Consider the following 22,893-nt stretch of genomic DNA (forward strand, 5'->3'; position numbering starts at 1 on the left):
ATCCAGGACCTCAACATCCCAGACGCAAACGAGGACCGTTTGTGGGCCCTGTATGCCGAAACTGAGGCCAAGGTTGCGGATGTGACCAACCTGTATGATGATTACATAGCTGAAACTTCATCTAATGATGAAATTAAGGCTATTTTAGCTGATAAAAACTCAGCAGTTAATGATTTAGAAACCCGCCTGTCGATCTGTGCTAAGTCGCTCCTGATCCGGGCTAGACCAATGGCTACGTCTGTGAACCCATCTGTAACAACCGCTACACGACACCCGCCTCCTTTTAAACCCGTGAGCGACCTAAAGCCTCCCTCCTTGTCCTCAGATTCTTCACCTCCAGAAATGAGAGATTGGATTCGTCGCTTAAAGGCATATTTCGCTGCCTCCAATATGTCCTCGCTTGATGTTCCAGAACAAAAAGAAATGTTTATGGCATGTATCTCCCAGGAACTTGCCATTGCTTTGGAACCAAAGCTTGATGTCAACTCTGACATTATGGCTTGCTATGGCATACTAGAAGAACATTTTCTTGCCCTCAAACCGCTCTTTACCAGAAGGCTGGATCTCTTTCAAATGGAGAAAGGATCAAGAAACTTCAAACAATTTTACGACATTGTACGTCGTGCTGCCAATGAAGCCGAATTGGACAAAATCACACCAGATGAACTTATCATATTTGTCCTCCTCAGTGGCATTCAAACTGACACGAACCTGTTTATCAAACTTCGTGAACTGCAACAACCTACAGTCCAGGATCTTCTAATCAAAGCCGAAATTCACGAGAGAACTCTCTTTGATGTAACAACATTCACCAGAACAACGCCGTTACACGCAATTTCCGCTGTTGAGTCAGAAGAGCAAATTTTGGCAGCTGTGGCTAATGCTTGTCAAGGCTGTGGGCGGCCTCACAATCGAATAAATTGCCCGTTCCGGGATAAGAGATGCATTCTTTGTGGCAAAGTTGGACACATCAAGTTTGTATGCCGCGGCCGGTCCCCAAGTATCGACCGTGATCGTGATGCCTCCCCAATGTCCCGCGGTCATCCTGTGCGTCGCAATTCCCCTGGGCTACGATACAATCCAGAAAGTAGTAGGAGCCCGTCCTATTCCCGTATCAACATTGTGAAAAACAGCCAATTCGGGTTGTCGCTTGTATCATTGGAGTGTGCTTTTGATGGAACATTTTTTCCCATGCTAGCTCTTCCAGACTCGGGGGCAGCAAGAACACTGCTACCAAAGGCTTCTGTTCCTAATAATTGTAAGTTGTTGCCGTCTTCAACAATCCTACTGCGGCAAATGGAACCAAAATGACCAATTTGGGCAAATTTGATTTTACCTGTCAAGCGCCCGGGGGTCCCTCGGCAGTTGTATCTGCTGTCATTTCCCCTGATTTACATGATGTTCCCCTCCTTGGCCGCCGGGACCTTATTAAGTTGGGCATCCTCCAACCTGAGTTCCCCAATGTCCATCAGTGCGTTACTTCGGTTGCCGGAGTGGCCCAGCTCGAAGTTGACCATTCTGCTACCACAAATGGCGCCCCAGGGGGGCTGAAAACATGCAGCAATCCACGTCTTATGTTTCTTGTTCACAAATTCAGTGACGTCTTGGTGTCGTCTCTGGGGGATGCCTCTGGGACAATGAAAGGCACCCCCATGAAAATTGAAATTGATCACAATAAAAATGTGAAACCTTGTCATGTGACCACGGCTCGTATCGTGCCATATAATTTCAAAAAACCAGCTGAAGCCTTACAACGGGAACTTGAAAGATCTGGAGTCATGGTCCGTTGCCCAGAAAATACAGAATGGTGCGCTCCAGCCCATTTCGTCCCCAAACCTAATGGAAAGTTCAGACTCGTCGTGGATTACAGGCAACTAAATAAGGCCACTAAACGCCACGTTCACCCATTTTCATCCGTCCCAGATTTAATGCGCCAAATTTAATGCAATCCACGGATACTATCAGGTGCCGCTTGATAAGGAGAGCTCTTTCTTATGTGCGTTCCTTTTACCTGATGGAAAATGGCGCCCCACTGTTGCCCCTATGGGTTGGAAAGGGAGTGGGGACGTATTCAGCCTGCGTACTGACCTAGCACTGGAGAAACTTAAAAGCGATAAATGGATTGTCAAGATAGTCGACGATATTTGTCCCCAAGCTTGCACAGAAACTGAATTATATGCCCGTTTAGAAGTCATCCTGAACACCTGTCGTTCATATGGGATAAAACTATCCATTGACAAATTGGAGGTCGGGCAATCTGTTAAGTTTGCCGGCTTTTTGGTAACTGCGGAAGGTTTGATGCCAGATCCAGCCAAGCTCTCAGCCATCCGTCACTTTCCAACCCCCAAAAATATTTCGGAGTTGCGTTCATTCCTCGGTCTAGCTAACCAACTAGGTGCTTTCCTTCCTGACCTCGCTCATGCGACAGTGAAAATGCGGGAACTCTTGAAGAAGGCAAATGCCTGGTTATGGCTTCCTGAGCATGACTCAGAATTCCGTCGCGCCCGTGATATTCTATGCTCATCTCAACTTGTAAAACCTTTTGACCCACACCTTCAAACAGAGCTTTTAACAGATGCCTCCAAGCTTCACGGTTTAGGTTATGCCTTACTGCAACGGGAACTGAATGGCCGTCCCCGCCTGATCCAATGTGGGTCTTGTGCTCTATCATCAGCCCAAAAAACTATGCTACTGTTGAGCTTGAACTAAGTGCTATCTGGTGGGCAGTGCAAAAATGTAATTTTTTCCTTCGTGGCATGTCGGATTTTAATGTGATCACTGATCATCGTCCCTTGCTTGGTAAATTTGAAAAACCATTGGCGGCCTTGGGCAATTCTCGACTCCAACGTTTAAGGGAAAACCTGGACCAATATAGCTTCAAAGGTCTGCTCGAAAAATGCATAAGATTGCTGACGCTCTAAGTCGTGCTCCTGTTTTCCCAGCCGATTCATCAATGGATATCTCATTGTGTGCCGCTGTTAGTGCTTCAGACCCAGCTTTCCAAATCATACTTGACAACATAGACAACGTATATTCAAGTCCTCTTGAGTGTCTCCAATATGGACATTCCTTGCCGGAAAAACTATCTCCCTTCCGACAAATGTTTGATGAATTGCATCTTGAAAGGGATGTTCTCCTTGCAGGTGACCGCCTCATTGTGCCCAAACCTGCACGACAAACCATCCTTGAGGTTTTACATTTATCACATTCTGGTATCAACAAGACAGTCGAGCTTGCCCGCCAACTTTATTTATGGCCTGGAATGGCAAATGAAATTCGCCTCCATATTGCCCGTTGCTCTGTTTGTGTCGCTGCTTTGCCATCCCAAGAACATGAACCCGCCGCTTCTATGATATTAACGATTGATCATCCCATGGAGAGCGTCGGTGTTGACATCTTTGATGTGGGTGGAAAATCATTTTTGATCATGGTGGATCGTTTTAGCGGGTTTCCGTTTGTGAATCAATTGAGAACTGCAACAACCGAAGCTATCTGGAAGGTGCTGTCTGGCTGAATTTCATGAGGTTGGATTTCCATCTAGAATCAGATCGGATAATGGTCCGCAATTTCGGCAACAATATGCAGAACTATGCGCCGAGTTTGCTATCATCCATTAGACCAGCTTCCCCTCCACTCCTCGGAGTAACGGACTAGCAGAAGCAGCAATCAAAAGCATCAAACCACTCCTCAAAAAGCTCGGAGGCTCTGATACTTCTAAATTTCGCGCAGCCTTGTTGGAATGGCGCAACACACCAAGAGCAAACGGTCATTCCCCAGCTTTTGGTTTCTTCGGTAGGCATTTACGAACCCAATTGCCTTCTGCACGTTCATTAACATTTGCCCCAAACATGTCTGCATTTCAAGCCGCTCGCCACCAAGTGGATCATCAAAATCGTATCAACGCAGGTGGTCATCCCCTTCCTCCTCTCCACGTTGGTGACATGGTACATGTTCAAAACCCAGTGGACAAAACCTGGTCAGCCTTTGCTGCTATTGTGAAGTCCGTGAGCTCGTCTGGTCGTTCATATATAATAGCTTCAACCGCCGGAGAGTTCCGTCGTAATCGACGCCACCTCCGACTTGCTCCAACAATTGATAATCCTACTCCAGCGTGTGATATTACCAAGACCGTTCCAGGTGTAGCAACCTACCTTCTCCTCCGCAGCAAGCGCCTTTGTGTTCGTTTCAGGGACTCCCAAAAATAACTTTCCTTGCCAAACGTTATGTCCCAGTTAAGATATATCCCTCATTCCCTTCGGAATATCTTGGGGTGGGTGGGTGTAATATTCTCTTATGTTCCATATCTCATGACCCTCTCATTGTACTGCACTTGCTCGGCATATCGTCTCAATGAAATAAACAACACTTTTATCAACTCTTGTAAAGAAGGTAGTCCATAAATATGGACGTTACGCAGTATGAAAATCCACTCAACAGTTGCTGCATCAAAAGCTGTCATTTGGAGAGACCATGAAGTAAAATCAGGGTTGCCAAAATATTGTTCATTGTTGCTGCCACTTGAAAACACATTGTGTGAGAAAAAGTAAATGGATGAAAGAAAAAAAATACGAATAATTGGGAAGAACGAGAGAAAGAGACAAGAGAAAAAAGCCCCCGAGCCACCAAGCAGCAATATACCAAGCATTGCATATGGGTACAGGGACAGTTCAAGGTAGACACATAAAGCTCTAGGCACAGAGAACTGACAGTTCAGACAGCAATAGAGGAAAGGGCATTGAATAGTGAAATTAGTCCCATTCTGCTCTCTTAGTACTAACCAACTTCTTGAAGGACAAGACACTTAGAATCATTCCCAGGGGAAGCAAGTTCCACCAATCCACAGTCCACACAAAGAAGGAATTTGAACACATGATCCCACTTTGCCAAATAGTTAAACCAATTACGCTGTCCTATGAAGTGTTTATTAATGTTGGAAGAGTTGTGAGATTTCTAGCTTTTTGACAGACTCACACCAGTCCAAACTGACCAAAGTCAATACTTCTGCTAAGTCCAAAATTGTGACGCAATCTCTAACAAGTGGCTCATTTCAAAATGCCTCCAAAGGACGTGCTTAATCATACAATTTTTTCAACCTCAATATCCTGGGGGAATTCCTTAGTGGAAAAATCATCTAAAGGGAAATCTGCATGTCTGTAAATCTAAGGGATGGTATTGTGGTGAGGACCTAGGTATTCCAGTTAAGTAGAAATTCCATGAAAATTGATCATATCAATCATATTCAATGCATGACCATAGATAGCTCTCTAAGGCTTGTACCTGGGATTTGGTCCTGAACTGATGCTGCACCTTTGGGTCTGGTTCACAGCAACTCCAGTTGGATGAAATATGGCTGTCAACACAGGACTAGCCAAAGTTTTAGGCAATGTGATCATTATATCCAAAAACAAGAATGATTTATTGGATAACAATAAAAAGGGGAGATGGATGTAGTGCAATTGGTTAACGTGCGACCAAGCATTGCTTGGGTTCATGGGTTTGATCCCATGACCACTGAATCCTTTAGCAATGTAATCTTTTAATATTAGGCTGAAACTTTTTACATCAATGTGTCCTTCAAAACCTTGTGAAGGTTTTGCAGCTTCTCAGATTCTTTGAATGTCTTCATTTTAATTAGGAATAATCCATTTCTGTAGGAAAAAACATGTAGCAACTCAAGGACAAGTCTGGCATTCTAAATGATTTGCTAATTGTTTTGGCAAAGTTGGATCATACTTTGGGTTCTGAAGTGGCAGCAACAATGAACAATACTTTGGCAACCCTGATTTTACTTCATGGTCTCTCCAAATGACAGCTTTTGATGCAGCAACTGTTGAGTGGATTTTCATACTGGGTAACGTCCATAGTCCATAAATCGTATGTTCTAATCTTGTCATTGGTTCCAATCAAGATATTATACACCAACAGAAGCCAAGACTTAGGAATCCCAACTGAGGCGAAGCCGGAGATACCTGCTGGTGGGTAACGTCGACTCATGTATTTTTTTTATTTTCATTTTATTTCAATTATTACGATGTATTTTTCAAAACTGTCCTGATAAATAAAGCATAAGATGTTGATCCGGTCTTTGTTGGGATAAGCGAGTGATAGTCAAGCGAAAAGGATTACAGTCCACGGAAACAACTTAAATGAGGGTAGTGAGGAACCCACATTTCCTCTTATCATAACATAGGCTTGCTGGGGTACCCTATTGGTAGAGCATCCGCTTTCCTATTTGCGAATCCTGGTTTGATCCCAGGTTAGCTAAGTCCAAGCTTCTTGGTGGTATTTAAATTACAGCATGAGTTGCTGCTTCAACAACTTAAATGGGCGAACCTGCGGTCATTTCCGAGGGTGAGGTAATAATTAATGTTTGGCTGTGGCAAGCGAGCGGGAATGGCAAGGCGAGCGAGAGAGCTGCCGTCTGACTTCGCAACAAACCTATCATACTGATAATGATTTTAAAAAGCTGAGGGGGAGCATCAATAAGGGAAGAATCTTCTCACAAGATGATGTAGGTTCAAATTGGGCTTGTCAACCTAGGTGTAGGTTCGATCTAAGTTAACTGCAAGGCTACTGGAATCTTGGACAAAACATCACGTATCTCACTAAGGGAGCCCACAATCTTAACCAATTGCTGCCTACCACCACGAACTTCTAGAAATATGGACTGTGAACGACCTTCCCGCCAAAATTGGCCTGCTCTTGGTCAGCAACATAAGATTTTGACAACATAACTTTGAAACGGACCACTTTACATTGCCAAAATCTTTTGCAGCTGACCAAGACCAGGCCGCAAATTTAAATCTAATGTGTTTACTACATAACTTTGGACATAGGTATCTCCTGAATTCCCTAAGCATAGGTTTGGGCCTAAGTTTGGCCAAGATCTTGTGGTCGTATGAAGTGCTCATTTGGAATAAAGTGAACATCTTAGGAGGTAAGAATTTTTTTGCTTCCGTTCACAATCCACATCTCTATGCTACCACCTGAAATTATAAAAGCAATTGAGAACCATGCCTTGGATCCCTATCTCAATGAGCCTGTTAATCAAGAGCCCCTAATCTACTTTGTCAAACACCTTGGGAAAGTCAAGATAATTTTCATCAACTGACTCGTGACTCCCCAAAAACTGACATACTCCATATTCTCAATCAGTTAGGTAACTATGGTAATATGTTTTCAAAACCCGTGCTGACGAGCAAAAAGTACTTCAGAGACTCAAAAAAAATCTACGAGCTTCATGATCTACACCTTCGCAATTTTCAAAGTGAGAGAAATCGGCCTATAGTCACTAGGAAGCGACTTGAAAATTTGAACAACCTGCGCTAACTTTAGAAATGATGGGAATTTGCCCTTATCCAAGATGCAACGTATCAAATGCTAGAAAACCGGAGCAAGAACCTATGAGCGTCTCACCAGCAACTGAGATGTCACACCATCAGGACCAGGAGAGCTCGAGATGGCCGCTAAAGCATTTTGATCTGTGACTACATGATCATCTAAGAGCTCAAATTGACTAACCTTTTCAATCTCAGCAGACTTATCTTCAGAGAAATGAGCTGTTGCTTCTAAACTCAGTGGGGTTGAAAACACACTAGAGAACTGAACTAGAGACAAGAGTCTGGTTGCTAATTTGCAACTCGTGAACTACAAGATCATCCAATCAATCAACCTTGTCAATCTCAACAGATTCATCATAAGATCATTTTTGATCATGTTATTGCTAAACTCTGTGGCTTTGAAAAAACACTAGAGAACTGATTTCCAAGCATATTAGCCATAACCTCTTCATTGTCAATGGCTTCACAATTGACCTTAAAAAGTTGTGCATAATATTTCATTTTCCTCTTCGAGTTGGCACAAGAGAAAAGACCTACGGATTTGACCTGACCTCCTGGACCTCCTTTTTCTATTGATCAGTTTCGATGGAGGCCTTAATTCTACCTCTCTACTTTCTTTGAAGGCTAGCCACAATTATTGGATGCAGTTTGTTTTGGAGCCTTTTAGCTAGCTTGCAACTCTTTTTGAACATTTGCTTCCTGTGCTTAGGAATTTTAGCTTGTGTCCCACCTTTTCGAATACATTCAGGGAGGGTTTCATTCAGGGTCTTTGCCAAAAACTAAAATCTTGTTATTTCAGCATTGAAACCAGGTCTAGCTCCCCAGGGGTGAATACCCCTGGTCGGAACCAAGTTTCTGTCATAGAAATGAAAAAAAAAACAACTTGATCTTTGAGCTGTCTTTTTTTGAAAATGAGACCATGTACATTCAGAGAGAGGGCTTTCTTTTAAATTCCTTCTTTTGTACAAAATTCATTTTTGGTGGAGGGTGAAAGACCTTAAAGTGGAAGGTAAAGGAGGAGTAGAAGGAACTTTGGAAGCCACCTGAGCACACGATCTACAAGATGATTATGGCGCCTGGAGGAGGGAGTGGGATTGTAAAGATCGGTTAGGAAAAAGGTTAAAGGAATTGAGTGGGAAGAAGGGAGATAGAGAGGGGAATAGGGAGAGGGAAAAAGGGAAGGAGAGAGGAAAGGTGTGTGATAAGTCTGCTAAGAGACTTGACTATGAGGTTGAGGCCATTGAGATGACAAATGAGATGGGGCTTAGTGCATATGAAATTGGGGCATACCTTATGCCTCAATAATTTCATGAACATGAATAGGTGGAATTAGGCACAAATCCGCTTGGATCAACCCTTCTCGTTGAACTCGAAATTCCCCATGTTTCTTCTCTTTCTCAGGCTTTCTTTTTGTCCAATTTCCTTCCCTCTAATATTCGTAGAGAAAAAGTATACATTGATACATTGACAGGTTTTAAGCAGGACTTGCAGACAAATTTTTGAACATTCTTGTTCAGCCTTATACCCACAAAAATTGCTAAACCAAGGCTCGTTTAAGTACTTCGAAATCGAAATTGCGTTATTAAAAATTCAATAACACAAATCAGGCTAGCAACCGTCGCGCATTGGTAATGCGGGTGCTTCCTACTGAGTTGCCCCTAGGGTAGCTTGATGTCCAAGCTCTTTTGCAGTATTCAAATCACAACATAAGTATTTGTTTTGACAAATTTAATGGGCGTCCCTTCAGTCATTCTCGAGGGTGAGGTAATACTTGAGGTTAGTCATGATAACGGAATCGAAATATCCCTCAATTGGGACACTCAACATCAGATGGCAGGCCGAGCGAGAGAGCTGCCATGTGACTCTACGGCAAACAAAAAAAAAACATTAAAAAAAAACTCGAAACCCCAAATCTGGCAGTGATCTATTACATTCGAACTTAGCAATCCGTAGCTACCTCAACCTGACCATTATTAGCATTTATCAATTGCTAGGATTTTGGCCAATGTCAAGCTTCTGGTTTTGACGTCAGCTGACATTTTTATACATTGAACTCGATCGAGACACAGCTGCCAAGTAGACTGACATTTTCCCGAGCTGTATCATAAATAATCGAAGTGAATGGTTATTGATTAATGCGGGTGTCAATATAGTGATATCGCACTCATTTAGGTAGATATGAACAATATGCTGTTACTTACAATTGTTTATTTCTGAATCAATCTCTGATTCACGGTCACTATCAATTTTGTCATTTCGTGTCGGAGATGACGAAAGTGAATTGTTCACGCCTCTGAAGAATTGTCCCCATCGGGCCCTGCCAGCATCTTTCTTCAATCTCTTCTCCTTGGCTCTCCTGAAATTATGGTCAAGATTTTGCGTAAAACATCTATATCAGAAAAGCTGTGACAATACTTTTTTGCACACGGAGTAGAATCAAAAGACATGTTAAGGGGTGGAGCATTGTTTCTTCCTTGCCTCATCATTTTAGCCATACATATAGCTAACAAAAAATGGATATTTCCCCAAATTTCAGGTACAACAGAGAAACGGGCAAGTTTGTGCAAAAAGACGAAACCTCTCATATTAATGGACGGGACTGTACCATAAATTTAAATCTAAGAAGATTAACTTTGCCAATAAATGATTATTTCTGAAATCTGAGGAAATGGAACAATAAGCTCAAAAGTCAGGTTGATGCAGAAAGCTGATAAATTTGGTGCTACCTGGACAGGGTCATTTCCAGTTAATATAGGCCATGTTAAGTAAAGGAAATAAAACAAAATTGTAGTGCGGCAATGACAGCGACATTTACTTTGAGAATTTTGTGGAGGGAGAATTTAGACAGATTCGGACTCTCCTCAATCCAATTGCATTTTCAATTATCGAGTGGTGCTAAAAACACTCAAAAAAGTCATTTTTGGTGCAGTCCTGTCACTGCAGGTGACTGATTCGTCCTCTCATTTAAGTCATTGATTGCGGGAAAACTTATTTGAACCAGACAAAAATCAACTCTGATACAAACCATCATGTCATATGAATCTTAAGAACGATTATTCTTGAAGAAAAGTTTGAAATCGACACTTTTAACAGGGGAATAACCAACTTCCAACCATAAATCGAGAAGGTCACGCTCTCTTGGAAAAGTATAATTTAGAATAGACAAATCAGGAAAGATCTGCTCGATCAAAATACTTTCTCCACAAGATCAGCACCATTAATACCACAATATTTCAGACCAATGTGGAAGTTGAATAGCAAATCGTTTTTCCACCCATAGACAACAAAAAAACAGCCCAACAGGACTTGTTCTGGAGAAGCATGTTTTCAGGTCAGCTGACGCTGGGGTCAAGGGACAAAAAGAGTTGAGCTTGGCATCTGAATAAAATTCTCTTCTCTATCACTTTTACTTTCATGGAATTGGCACATGACGCTTCAAATTCAAACCAGACTCATTTTTAACCCAGGAGGTCAGAAATTGCCTTCAAGATAGTGCAAATCTTTAAGATGCCAATGGTCCCTAACATCTGCATAAGCAGTATCCCGAGGCATAGAACACAAAAGAACTAGAATGCTTAAACTCAACAGAAATTTTACTAGATGAGCATGTTTTCAGGCATGGACAACGATACACTGAACATATTTGACGGCACCAAATGTACTCCAATAGTACAACGGAAAATTTCAAAATTATTGAACTGAACCTCCCGACCAGAAGTTGAAAAAATCTTTGTCACGCTATCAAAGCCACGCATATTCACTTGCCATAGACATTCAAAATTATAGAGATGAACATGACAAGTTTTACCCTGTAGCTCAAGGATGTTGACTATAGCAGAATACTCGTCACTCCTTTTTCCTATGGTTCAAATTCTGACTTGTCCAAGTTGTGGTTAAGCTACTCTGGTGATACAACATGGACGAACAAGGAAATTTGACTTGCATGAAGAATGAATACAATGTCAGTGGTTACCAGAAACATCCAAGCACTCCTTGACAGTGAATGAAAGGTGTTTTAACCACTACTGAGCGAAAAAGAACCAAATATTACACGATCCTTGAACTCCAATGTCAAAAATCTTGAATTATAAATAATTCAATAAGTGAAAACTGGAGCATAATGGCTGGAAATGATCAGCAGTAGCCTCTTTGAAAGGATGGCGGGTGAAAACCGATCCAAGGTGAGGCCTAAATCACCGATTTAGTCCCGTTTCTTAATGAGATCAAAGCCTACCGAGGTATCCGACGCCAATTGGAAAGATCTCCCATTAAATTGAGACCTCCATGTTTCAGGTCAACTGACGTTGGGGATCAAGGGACAACGAGATTTCGTTAAATCCTGCTTAAGGCAAGTTGGATTATTCCCATGAAACGTTCATTATTCCCGTTTCTTCCAATTTCTTTCAATTCTTACAAATATACACGAATTAAAAGCGGTAAAATATAAAAAAAGATGCATTTTTTTAGCATAATACACTTAACATGCAAAGGTGTTGGTCGTTCCTCAGTAAAAGGAACGGATTACATTTACAATTACTTTGGCCAAAGCGAATCATTCGTTGCACAACCGTTACTCGACCAAAATTGTAATGGCATTACTCGTTGCAATTATATTTAATAAAAGTTCAGATCACCAATACATCCGATTTTTGCCTCATCAAGACCATACTTAAATAAGTCAATGGTTACATTTTTGTTTCAAACAGTCGTAAAGCATAAAAAGTTTAGGAAAATATCAAATATAACAAGATTTGAAACCAAAAACACAAACCATTTATTGTTGTTAAAAGCAAGCACATTTTCAGCTCTGAGCTCTGAGCTTTAGGATACAACAAAACCCCGTTATAATGAATTTTTTTGAGAGCAGGAAAACTTTCACTATAACGGGGTTCACTTTTTGAGGCCGAAAAGGTACACAGGTGTTGAAATAAGACTGGATATTGTCACTTTGTTTTAACTATCAACATCATACATTTCTGTTCCTTATTTTTTTCACATTTGACTCTCTAAATCTCGAAGACTCAAGCAAAGTAAAATAATTCTCAAGTTATTATTGATTATTTAATTATCAGAGTTCCCAATTTTCCACAACTTTTATTTTCCAAGTTTTTTAGGGTCGTCCAAGCATTGTGAAAAGTTGTAAATAAAGACTTTCATCTTTTTTCCACTAATAAGTACTTGAAATACAAAAAAAAATTGTTTTGAATCTTATCAACTCTGATATTTATGGTGTGTTTTGTTTTCGAGAACTTTACATATTAATACCACCACCCCCACCAAAAAACACCCCACCGATAAGAATAAGGAACCAGAGAGAAAAATCGTCGATTCAGAGAGTCAGCGCAACCTTGCCGATCTTTCTTTCCTAAGGATCTTCAGTTTATTGGAAAGTAATACGAAGTTTTGGGGTCCGCAAGGTGGCCAAATTTCTATATCACAGGGTCCAGATATTTCAAAGTTTTCGTTATAAAGGGGTTCTGAGATTTGAAAAAAAAATCCCTATAACTGGGTCGCTTTAAGCAGCATTTGCATGGTGACGAGTCGATTCCACAATATTTATTCATTATAACGTGGTTCAGTATAGCGGGGTTCTACTGTATATGAAAATACAAAAAAAATTAAAATGTCTGTTAGAATTGCCTAAAAGCTTTAAGTTTCCTCAATTGCCAAGAGAGAAACGAAAAATAAAATGCGAATCTGGAGCGTGAAAAAAGGAGCGAGTAGTAAGCATTTTTGGGGGGCCTTTTGGTTCATTAGAATTGCACCATTTAAAAACGTAGTGATTTTTTTTCGAAAAAAGAAACAAATTACTATTATTCCGTTTTCTTATTTCATTACTACTGCCCTGGTAACATCAAATAAAAATTCAAACGTTTGCATAGCAAATCACGAATTCATTGATTGCCCCAGCTCGAAAGGGTAACAAGTTTAGTGTAACAAAAATTGAATCACATTGACGAGACATTCGGAATTTCGTATCAATCTCCCACCGATGTACTTGACTTCAACATTGTTGCACCTTTACGTATCGAGGTAATTCCGACATCTCTTGAGTTCAACCTGAACAAAAGCTTGTTTAGCTTGTTTCTTCCGTTTCAATTAAGTGTTTCCACCACATGGATGAAAATTGCAGTTTGAGCCCCATCTTCACCCTCAACATTAAAAAAAAGCGGTCGGGCAACTTTCCCAAACCGTTTTATAAAACGAGCCAGAGGAGAACAACTGATTGTCAAGGTGTTGTATTACTAGTTTCTACTCAGAATTTGGACATATCGTCGACGATTCAGAATTGTACCATACTTGCCTAAGTATTTTGACTGCAAATGGAATTTTTTGACCCCCAGCGACACCTGAGAAAAAAACATGCGATACCAGCGCCCTTGATCGATCTATGTATGTAGTTATCCATGTTTCCACCATACAAAAAAACAACAACAACGCAATGCAATAACACATTCCAAGAAATATAAAACATTGGTTAAGGTTTAAATGACATGGACTGAGAAGCACCTGGACCTCTTGAAATGCTACATTGTGTAAGTTGCTTGGGCTTTGACTGATATTTAATAGTGTCTGAAGATGGGCGGGACGGTAAATTTGTACCTCACTTATTCCACTGATGGAGGCCCATAGTGTTTTATTAAATCCAGGCATGAAATTTAGCAAGTGTCAATGTGACACTGAATTTCGAACGAGGAACTCCCCAAAGTTGGAGTTTGAGGAATAACCGCGTTCGGTCCACCCTGTCGAATGCTTTGGAGAAATCCACAAAGCATCCATACACTCTCCTCTTATTGCTGATGTTTGAGTGCAAAATTTCATAGAGGAGAGTAGCTGCCGTGGTGGTTGAGCGGCTTCTCTGGAAACCGAATTGGAACTCGGGAAGGAGATCCCTATCCTCGGCCAATCAGAAGAAGCGGTCAGCTAAAGGGGTGGACATCATCTTCAAGAAGGGGTTCTCCAGGGCGATTGCCCAATGGTTGTCTGGAATGTCCCTGGGCCCTTCTTTATGGATGAAGATGATGGCTGCCTCCATCCCATCCACGCTGGTGGGAAGATGGAAGAATGGAGGGCGAGGCTGAAGAGTTCTTGGAGGAGCAGCTTGGCTTGGGTCCGGAGAAGTGAAAGTTGGAAGGGAGAGAACCCTGATGTTGAAGGGGCTTTACTCTTCATCTTCTTAAAGGCCACGTCCATCTCGGGATCCGTGAAGGGCTGCAAAAGGGGATTTCTTCTGCGCAGCCCTGGACCTCCTCCAACCGTTTCCGATGTTGATGCAAACAGTTCTTGACAGTGACGGGATTTACTGACAGGAATCTCCGAGTTGCTGGCGGGCTTTTTGGCACGTTTGTACAAGCCCGCCATACTGGACGAGGCCGAGGAAGAGAGCAGGTTCTCCAATCCAACCTTTGGTGAACTGACTCGGCGCTCCTCAGAGACTTGTGATATGCAATTCTTCTTCTCGCATAGATGTTGGACAACAGGACACAGATTGGACGCGGACAGTGGGAGTTTAAGGAATAACTGCGCTTGGTCCACCCTGTCGCATGCTTTGGAGCAATCCATACAGTATCCATACACTCTCCTCTAATTGCTGATGTTGGCATGCACAATTTCATAGAGGAGAGTTGCTGCCGTGGTGGTTGAGCGGCTTCTCCGGAAACCGAATTGGAACTGGGGAAGGAGATCCCTATCCTCGGCCAATCCGGAGAAGCGGCCAGCTAGTAGGGTGGACATCATCTTCAAGAAGGGGTTCTCCAGGGCCATGGTCCGGTACTTGTCTAGAATGTCCCTGGGCCCCTTCTTATGGATGAAGATGATGGCTGACTCCATCCACTATGGTGGGAAGAAAGAAGAATGGAGGGCGAGGCTGAAGAGATCTTGGAGGAGTGGCTGGGATGGGTCCGGAGAAGTGAAAGTTGGAAGGGAGAGACCCTTGATATTGAGGGGGCTTTGCTCTTTATCTTCTTGAAGGCCACATCCATCTCGGGATCCTTGAAGGGTTGCAAAAGGGGATGGTATTCTTCTGCGTAGCCCTGGACCTCCTCCACTACTGCTTCCCATGTTGCTGCAAACAGTTCTTAATAGTGGAGGAGGAATTTACTCATGGGAATCTCCGAGTTGCTGGCGGGCTTTGTGGCACGTTTGTACAAGCCCGAGGAGCAGGTTCTCCACTTCCAACCTTTGGTGGGCTGACTCGGGGTTCCTCAGAGATTTGTGATACGTAATTCTTGATATCACATATTGCTCACAAGTCTCTGGTGTTTGGCTCATTTTGGCACTTCGCAGTTTTTGGAGCATTTTACCACTAAGGTCTCAATGGTGGGGGCTGAAGATTGGGGTCTTGAGTCCTCCTCTCCTCCTCTGCACCGAGGAGGACTCTTTAAATGCTTGCAAAATCCCTTGGGCTACTGCAGCTGGATTGATCACAATCCCGGTGTTGATGGATAGCTGCAGGGCCTCAAGGTAAGCCGCGCTTATGTACATTGACCACGCACCTCCCATTTCGAGTCATACCCAGATGATGGAAATTTCTGGGCATCTTGAAGGTGACTGAAATCGGGAGGTGATCAGAAATGGCCAGGGGATGGACAAAACTGGCCGGAGACGTAATATGAAAATGTGGTCAAGTACAGAGGCGCCCCGGGAGTAGGTGTGTGTTGGGACTTCCGGGTCGGAGCGCAGAGCGATTCTCCATTGACTCAGGATCTGGGCGAGCTCAAAGAATTCACTTGGGTCAGGACGGATGTTGAAGTTACCATCAATGATGACTGTCTCCGGATTCTTCACCTCCTGAAGAATGGATGTGAGGTCCGAAACGAGATCATCATAGTCCGTGGTTGGCTGATAGTAAACGCCAATGATGGTGAAGTCTTGGGCACATGTGATGAGGAGAGGACGAGATAAGGGTGGGCTCAAAGCGTTTGGGGTTATAGAGCTCCAACCCACCGCTGGGCCGACCACACCCAGCAGGTTTTCTGGCATGGACCACAAAGCCCTGTTTGCCAGGAAAGCAACTCTCATGTTTCTCCTTGGTGACCCACGTTTTGGATATGAGGGTAAAGGCGTGTCCTCGGATCTTGTCGAGACACCGTCCACCTCCAGCCACTTGCAGCATGTTCACCCGTCCATTTCAGGAAGCAGGCCGACACTGGTTGATTCCCTCCTCTCCGCTCGATCCACCGCCGATGCTGGTTCCTCGCGATACAGAGTTTTTCAATCCGACCTAGATAAGAGAGATTACTGTGGCCATTGAGGGGGGAAAGGGAAGGGATGATTGGGAAGAGGAAGAGGGTTCGAGGGCTAGAAACTCACGTCTTAAAAAAGACGTGGGCCGGGGATTCTGGGAAGAGGAAGGATTGGAAGGGGAGGTGCACTGAAAGGGGCATATCACAGATTCATGGGGGGCCACTATTCGTGGCCGTGGCCCCGCTCACTGGTATCACAGTTAGCACCAATTTAACTACTTAAAACAATTAAAAATAAGATTCTTGTTGGAGGAGTAAAAACGCACGTCCGCCATTCGAGGCGTAAGCTGACTCGACTTCAAGTACTTCTATTATCAGGGAATACTCTATCACAACAAACAAAATAGAAGCCATTCATGGTTAGCTATTTATTTACGGCCCCTGGCTGCAGCCAAATTTTTGTCGTAGAAAAGAATAAGAAGTTATCAATAGCTAGCTCTTCAAGGACCTTTTTTTTTTTTAAAGGAGATCCCTAGATCACTTGCAACTAATTTTACTCAAGAAAAGGCATGACACAAGCAATTCGTTTTCTTTTTTTTGTAATTTTACCTCCAACCTCTTCTTAACCCTCTTATGAATATATGCAATGATTTTGTGGCTTAGAACTCAGAATTTACAGTTGAGCAACAGGGATGATTGCTCATTTGTAAATCTTTTTGGACATGATTTCTTGCTCATTTTATGATGTCATCATTTCAAACTATACCTTTCTAAAGTATCGAAATAAACGAATGCAAAAAAATCTTTGCTCTCTTTTCAGTGTGAAAATGCTTTCTATCGACCTGAACAGCTTATCTGCCGTTTCTAAATGTTAACAAACACTTTCTAGTGATTTGGAACAAGGTGAAGGTATTCGACGCTTAACAATCATTTTGTTTGTTAAAAGCCAACTAGGTTATGGAATATTTTATTACCAGCTTATTACTAGGCCCAAGATATTTCGAGAATGAAGTACTAAATTGGCAATATTCTTCTCTTCTTTTGGTTTGCTTTTTCACAGGCTTTTCTAACCGCTACAAGGGATGTAATCCCCAGCCTTATTAATGACCAAGAACAATGGAATAATGACGAAATTGTGAAAGAGGAATATATAATTAAATTCATTGAATCTAAATTCAATTATCAACCCACCTTAATCCCTGGGTATTTTGGATCCTGGGCACTTAAAATTGAAAAAAATGGAAGAGGAGCAAAACTTGGACTTCCATTTGAATATCCATTTCCGACTGAACATGACACACTAAAAAATGTTTCCTCCAAGAACTTTTTTCGGGACAAATCAGGCTAAAATCACTGAATTTTCATTATGGAATTGAATGTATCACTTACCTGTTCTGAAACCAAACTTGTACCACTCTCATATCCAAACCAGTATCTTGAGCAAGTTGTTCCCTGACATGTCTTGCTGGTTTCGGCGATGCTTTGTAGGCCTCTTTTAAAACGTCCATTTGTCTTGCTGTTATTGTTGTTCGCGGTCTCTTGTTTCCATCAATTCCATCTGCAAGAAGTCTCATTTTAGCAACCAAAGTCCACTGGGGGTAAGCCTTACTTCTTTCCTCCCTTATTCTCTGTTTTTTTTAGGGTATGTTTTGTTCTTTTGTGGTATTTACCTTTTGTTCTTGACGATTCGAAATCTTCTCTACACAACAATTTTCGGTCCTCCATCAAAAAATACTCATCACCTGTTTCTAATTTTCGGTCACAAATTGCACATTCAAAACAGTCAAAGTGATAGATATAATCCTGCGCCCTTTGAATCACTTGTGATGGAGCAATCGTTGAGCCACAAGCACTGCATCTTGGTCCAAACTCTCTAAAAATTGGAAGAAATAAGAAAGAGTGAATGAATGTGCTCTCTCAGATACTTTCCAAAAAGTCAGTTTTAATGCATTTGATTTTTACTCTCATCAACCCTAAGAAGAGAAACCCAGATCACAGAAACATTTATTTATTGAATTGACATTCTTTGAATTGAATTAAATTCTTCACAGCTCTTAAAATCGGTAATGTATCAAAATAATTGACGACGTCACAATTGAAGGACACAAGAATTGGCGACATAATTATTGACGACGAATGAACTGAAACATCCCTGAATTCATCACTACAAGTAAAGGTGGTCAAAAGTTAACCTTTGCGGGTTAACTTGAGCTTCCTGTGTAAATATGGATGACACGTCAAAAGACTGCTCTATTAACCATACGTCTTATTGCCCTGAGTATATAATGTTCCTGTTCTTTTGGTTTACGCCCTCATGACTCACCAGAACGAAGCCATTTATAACCAATTATCTAAGATCTACGGTCCTCGTGGTAAATTTTATTAACTGAGATTCTAAGCCATGTGATCTAAGAATTTCGAAAAGGCAATCGTGAATACCATCAGCTCGATAGTCTCTCGCACAGCTGTACCATCTTCTATTTCTTTCATTTTTCTCAAGCAATGTGGAGGAGGTGTGAGATTCAGAGAATCTTCCTTCTACAGGGAGTTTGAGCAAATCTGTCGCATTTTGTTGTTTTGCTTGTCATCGCCTCTAATTTGTTTCCACCTTCTCAAGCAGCAATTACAACCTCCAATAAAGCCAAAACCTCGAACAGGTATCAATGACGGCCTCCTCCGGGTAGTCAGCCAACACCCAAGTAAATCCACATTTGGGTGAATACAACCCATCAAAAAAAAGTCCAGCAGATTGAGGTCAGGCAAGGACGGTAAACAGAGCTATGCGGCCAAAAGTTGTCCCGGCAATACTTCTGGCACCTGTTTGAAGTATGTGCCGCAACACAATCTTGCCGCCAAATATAGTCCCCCTAGGGATAATTGGCCTGGCTATAACCATGGTGTGTAACAGAGGAACTTGTAGCAGACCTCGGTGCCGATCTTTTCTGCGGCCTTGGAAAAGAAAGACGCACAGGACCATCGGATGTTTGGTCTGGTAGACCCCCTTGACCTTGTTGGTTGATGGTGGTAAAAAGCGATTATTTTGACGCTTGAAGATCTGATCCGGTGGGAAGATCTTCATGTTAGAGTAGATCTTCACAGTGATCCCATGGTGCTTGAGGTACGTGAGGAGTTTCTTGCACTGGTTAACCCTTTCCCCTCTTTTTGGCCAAAAGTCTCGCTATCTACTGTGCGGAGGCACACATGATCTTTGCTCATTTTGCTCATTTGAGCGTGGAGCAAATCTTTCTTGATTGATTAATTTCAAACACCCTTAAATTTCATCACATTGTTCAAAAAGGTATTTCCAATAGAGAAACCCTTATGAACTTAATGTTGTTAGAGTACATAAGGAATGAAACTAAGCACCAAATTGATCTCAATCAGTTTTTAAGCCAGGATGTAGTGTAATAAACTGTTTTTTATCTTAAAAATAAGAATATTAATCAGTATGTCACCCCAAAAAAACCTCTAGACAAAAAGTCTCAGCTCTCTTTCTGGTTTGTTTGTTTGTTTGAATCCATTTGAAATTTGGTTTTCCTTCCTTGTTCCCACCAGTACTTCAAATAGGGTCCAGATTAGTGATGGGGTGAGTCCGACAAAAGTTGGACTCGTGCGAATCCTTTGATTTTCTGACTTTTTGCCGGACTCACCGAGTCCTGACTTGAGTTCGACAAAAGGCAGAAGACTCGAGTCTTTTTCTGGACACAAGTCAAACAAAAAAAACTTCCGGCCGGCCAGTTTTTCCAAAATCAAGTAAAAGACTTCAGTACACTGGACAACATGAGGCGGACTTGCTCCAGCATTAGTCCAGGGGCTGATGTTATAAAAAATTGGGAGAAAACGTCCACTGTGCAACTAGACAGTCACCTTGGACGTCAAACATTCGATAGTGGATGTTAATAAGGTTTTGTTTGTAGGGTCTTGAACTAGACATCGCCGAATGTGATCAAGTGCAGTTTTGATGAGTGATCAGCCAACTCATTGGAGCAAGGCCCCCAAGGCCCCCACTCGGTGAAACACTGGCTGTTTTATTCCTATCCTTCCTATTCAACCCAAGCTTTCGGCTGGCGTCCCTGATGAATTCGGTGCTCCGTAACATGTGACACGACTCCCTGGCCAGCGCTAAGAATTGCTGGCCAACCTGAGCGAGCAGAGCGTTTTTGAGCCAGCCCAGAGCTTTGAGCGAGCCATGAGAACTTGCTTTGCGAAGTGCAACCACCACAATTGGTTTCTTCATGCCAGGATTTGGTATATTTATTGGTAGTCTATTCAATTAGACCTTTAAAATGATTTAACTTAAAGGTAGTTTGAGCCTCGCACAGCCCCCACACGTTTGACTTTTCACTTAACCCCCCGTATTCCAATCCAAAGAATCCAAATGCCCACTGTATTCAAAATTCCTGTCTCTAATTTGTCGCAGGAAGAGCTAATTAGGTTTTTGTAAGATATTTAGGATCTTTGATGGTCAAATATGTCTATTAGTCTCCCTGATTAACTTCGCATCATAATCCCGTATTTTTTGACACCCCTATCTGTTAGATGAGTGCTACCATACCTTGCGTCTTTGGTTTTGTTTGGGCAAAAATCCTTCGTGTTGCGTGCGAGCATTTTGATGCAAAAATATCGTTTTCAAGATCTGAAGTATACAATAACAGAAGTTGAAGAATGCGCAAGAGTATTTATGTCCAATATTTCATATATATGGCAACCACTCATGTTTGATTATTTGCTAACACTGGATCAGATATCATGACGTCACGGCTTATTGATCTCAACAATTTTGAATGCAATGGGCATTTGCGATTTTCACCTAATTTGAAAATGTCCTTCTTTGGATCGAAATACGGGGTGAGAAGGAATCAATGCTTTTTCTCTAAGCTGGCCATCATAAGGGTTCTTCTTTGCTTGTCCACTCCATGTCTGATAATTCCAACTTTACTTCAAATTGAAGTGCGAGGCGCGAGCGGAATTATATTAGTCCCAAGATGGCCTTCCGCATCATTTTGGCCTTACTTGATGCCTGACGGTCGACATTTCATTCGTGCGGTCGTAAAATTTAAAGCTTTCGACCTTTCTGTGTCAGTGGACCTGATATAGAGAGTAAGACGTTTGCTTCAAGGGCAGTTAGATTTCTGTTTGTTAATTCTTGATATGGATGGTAAACAACGAAATCCTTCAATGACAGAGCTTCTACCCACTTCTTGCGTGTATAATGGTTGTTTGCAATGTGCGAAATAAAGGAACGCGCAAACCCTTGTTCTTATTTTTTTTTACAGTACTCAATATGGCGGAACTCGATGGATTGCGCAATGCTATGAAAGAGTACTTGGCCCAAGTATAAGTTAGCTTGGAAGAGGTTCCGTACCTTCTCCAATAAGAATGACCTTCTCCTTCCACACCTGTGGCGGTTGACTGCTACTTGGCTTATTTGGTCCAAAACGACAAGGGTGTGTCATCTACCCAAATGGCACTTGCCGCTATAATTGCCTTTCACATAAAATTTGGGTGGGTGTCACCTACGACTGACAAAGGTATGAGGTGACGACATTGGAAGGAATCAAATGCTCCTATTTTGCTGCTCCTCGAAAACAAGCCGATTGGCTCAAATTTTGCACATACTGGTATCGAAGAATTTAGCCATCAAGTCAGTTTCTGGCCGAGCTTGCCACTCCTTGCGCATCTGGCGTTCAATTTGGTTCGAAATGATTGCCTTTTTGACTCTCAGTCGATATTCCGATGTGCAGAATTTGGTTCGAGCAGACATCAGTTTGACCATAGAAAAAGTAACGATCTGTTTTAAAAAGTGTAAGAATGATCAGGTCAAAAAAGGTCGCTGGGCCGTCATGTTCAAAGCTGCTGGCAAATTTTGTCGTCAGGTTAACCCGGGATTATCTCCGCCTCCTCCCAACAAATGCGCGTTGCGCTATCTTACCTGCTCTGACAGGTAACACAATTACAAGCCCCGGGTACCTGCCTGCCACTTGTGCTGCCATGCGTAAAGCACAGAAATATGTATTTGATAACGCTGGCTTTTCGTCTGCTCCGTTCACCCTACACTCTGGACGAGGTGGTGGAACGGTGGCCCTACATGACAAGGGTTGGTCTTTGGGTTAAATCGGGTCTTTTGGTGGTTGGGCTTCCGGTTGCACAATGCCTCAGCATTACGCTTCGTCTGCCTTGGCACAAAAGAAATTAATGTCCGTTGCTCTGACTTTGGAATAAATGATGTGAATTTTTGATCACAAAAGTTCATCATTAACATGTGCCGGCGATGTAGTGTTAGGTGATTCCCTTCGTTTGGGTTGGTTATTCCCCGGATCTAAGGAACACCGCCCTAACTTTCCAAGAAATGCAACCAATCTCTACAC

The 22,893-nt window shown here is 42.3% G+C and overlaps 1 protein-coding gene across 1 annotated transcript in view; it reads right to left on the minus strand.

Moving 5' to 3' along the window:
- The window catches only part of LOC131888914 (LIM/homeobox protein Lhx3-like), a 47,886-nt gene that overhangs the window by 21,941 nt on the left and 3,052 nt on the right, over positions 1 to 22,893 (minus strand). Inside the window, exons 3-5 of the mRNA XM_059237863.1 lie at positions 18,196 to 18,398; positions 17,915 to 18,083; positions 9,542 to 9,696 (exon numbers count right to left, since the gene is read on the minus strand). Of these exons, the coding sequence (XP_059093846.1) occupies positions 9,542 to 9,696; positions 17,915 to 18,083; positions 18,196 to 18,398 (527 nt within the window). The remainder of the gene's footprint in view (positions 1 to 9,541; positions 9,697 to 17,914; positions 18,084 to 18,195; positions 18,399 to 22,893) is intronic.

This window comes from Tigriopus californicus, chromosome 10 (assembly GCF_007210705.1).
Source record: "Tigriopus californicus strain San Diego chromosome 10, Tcal_SD_v2.1, whole genome shotgun sequence".
Taxonomy (NCBI): Eukaryota; Metazoa; Arthropoda; class Copepoda; order Harpacticoida; family Harpacticidae; genus Tigriopus; species Tigriopus californicus.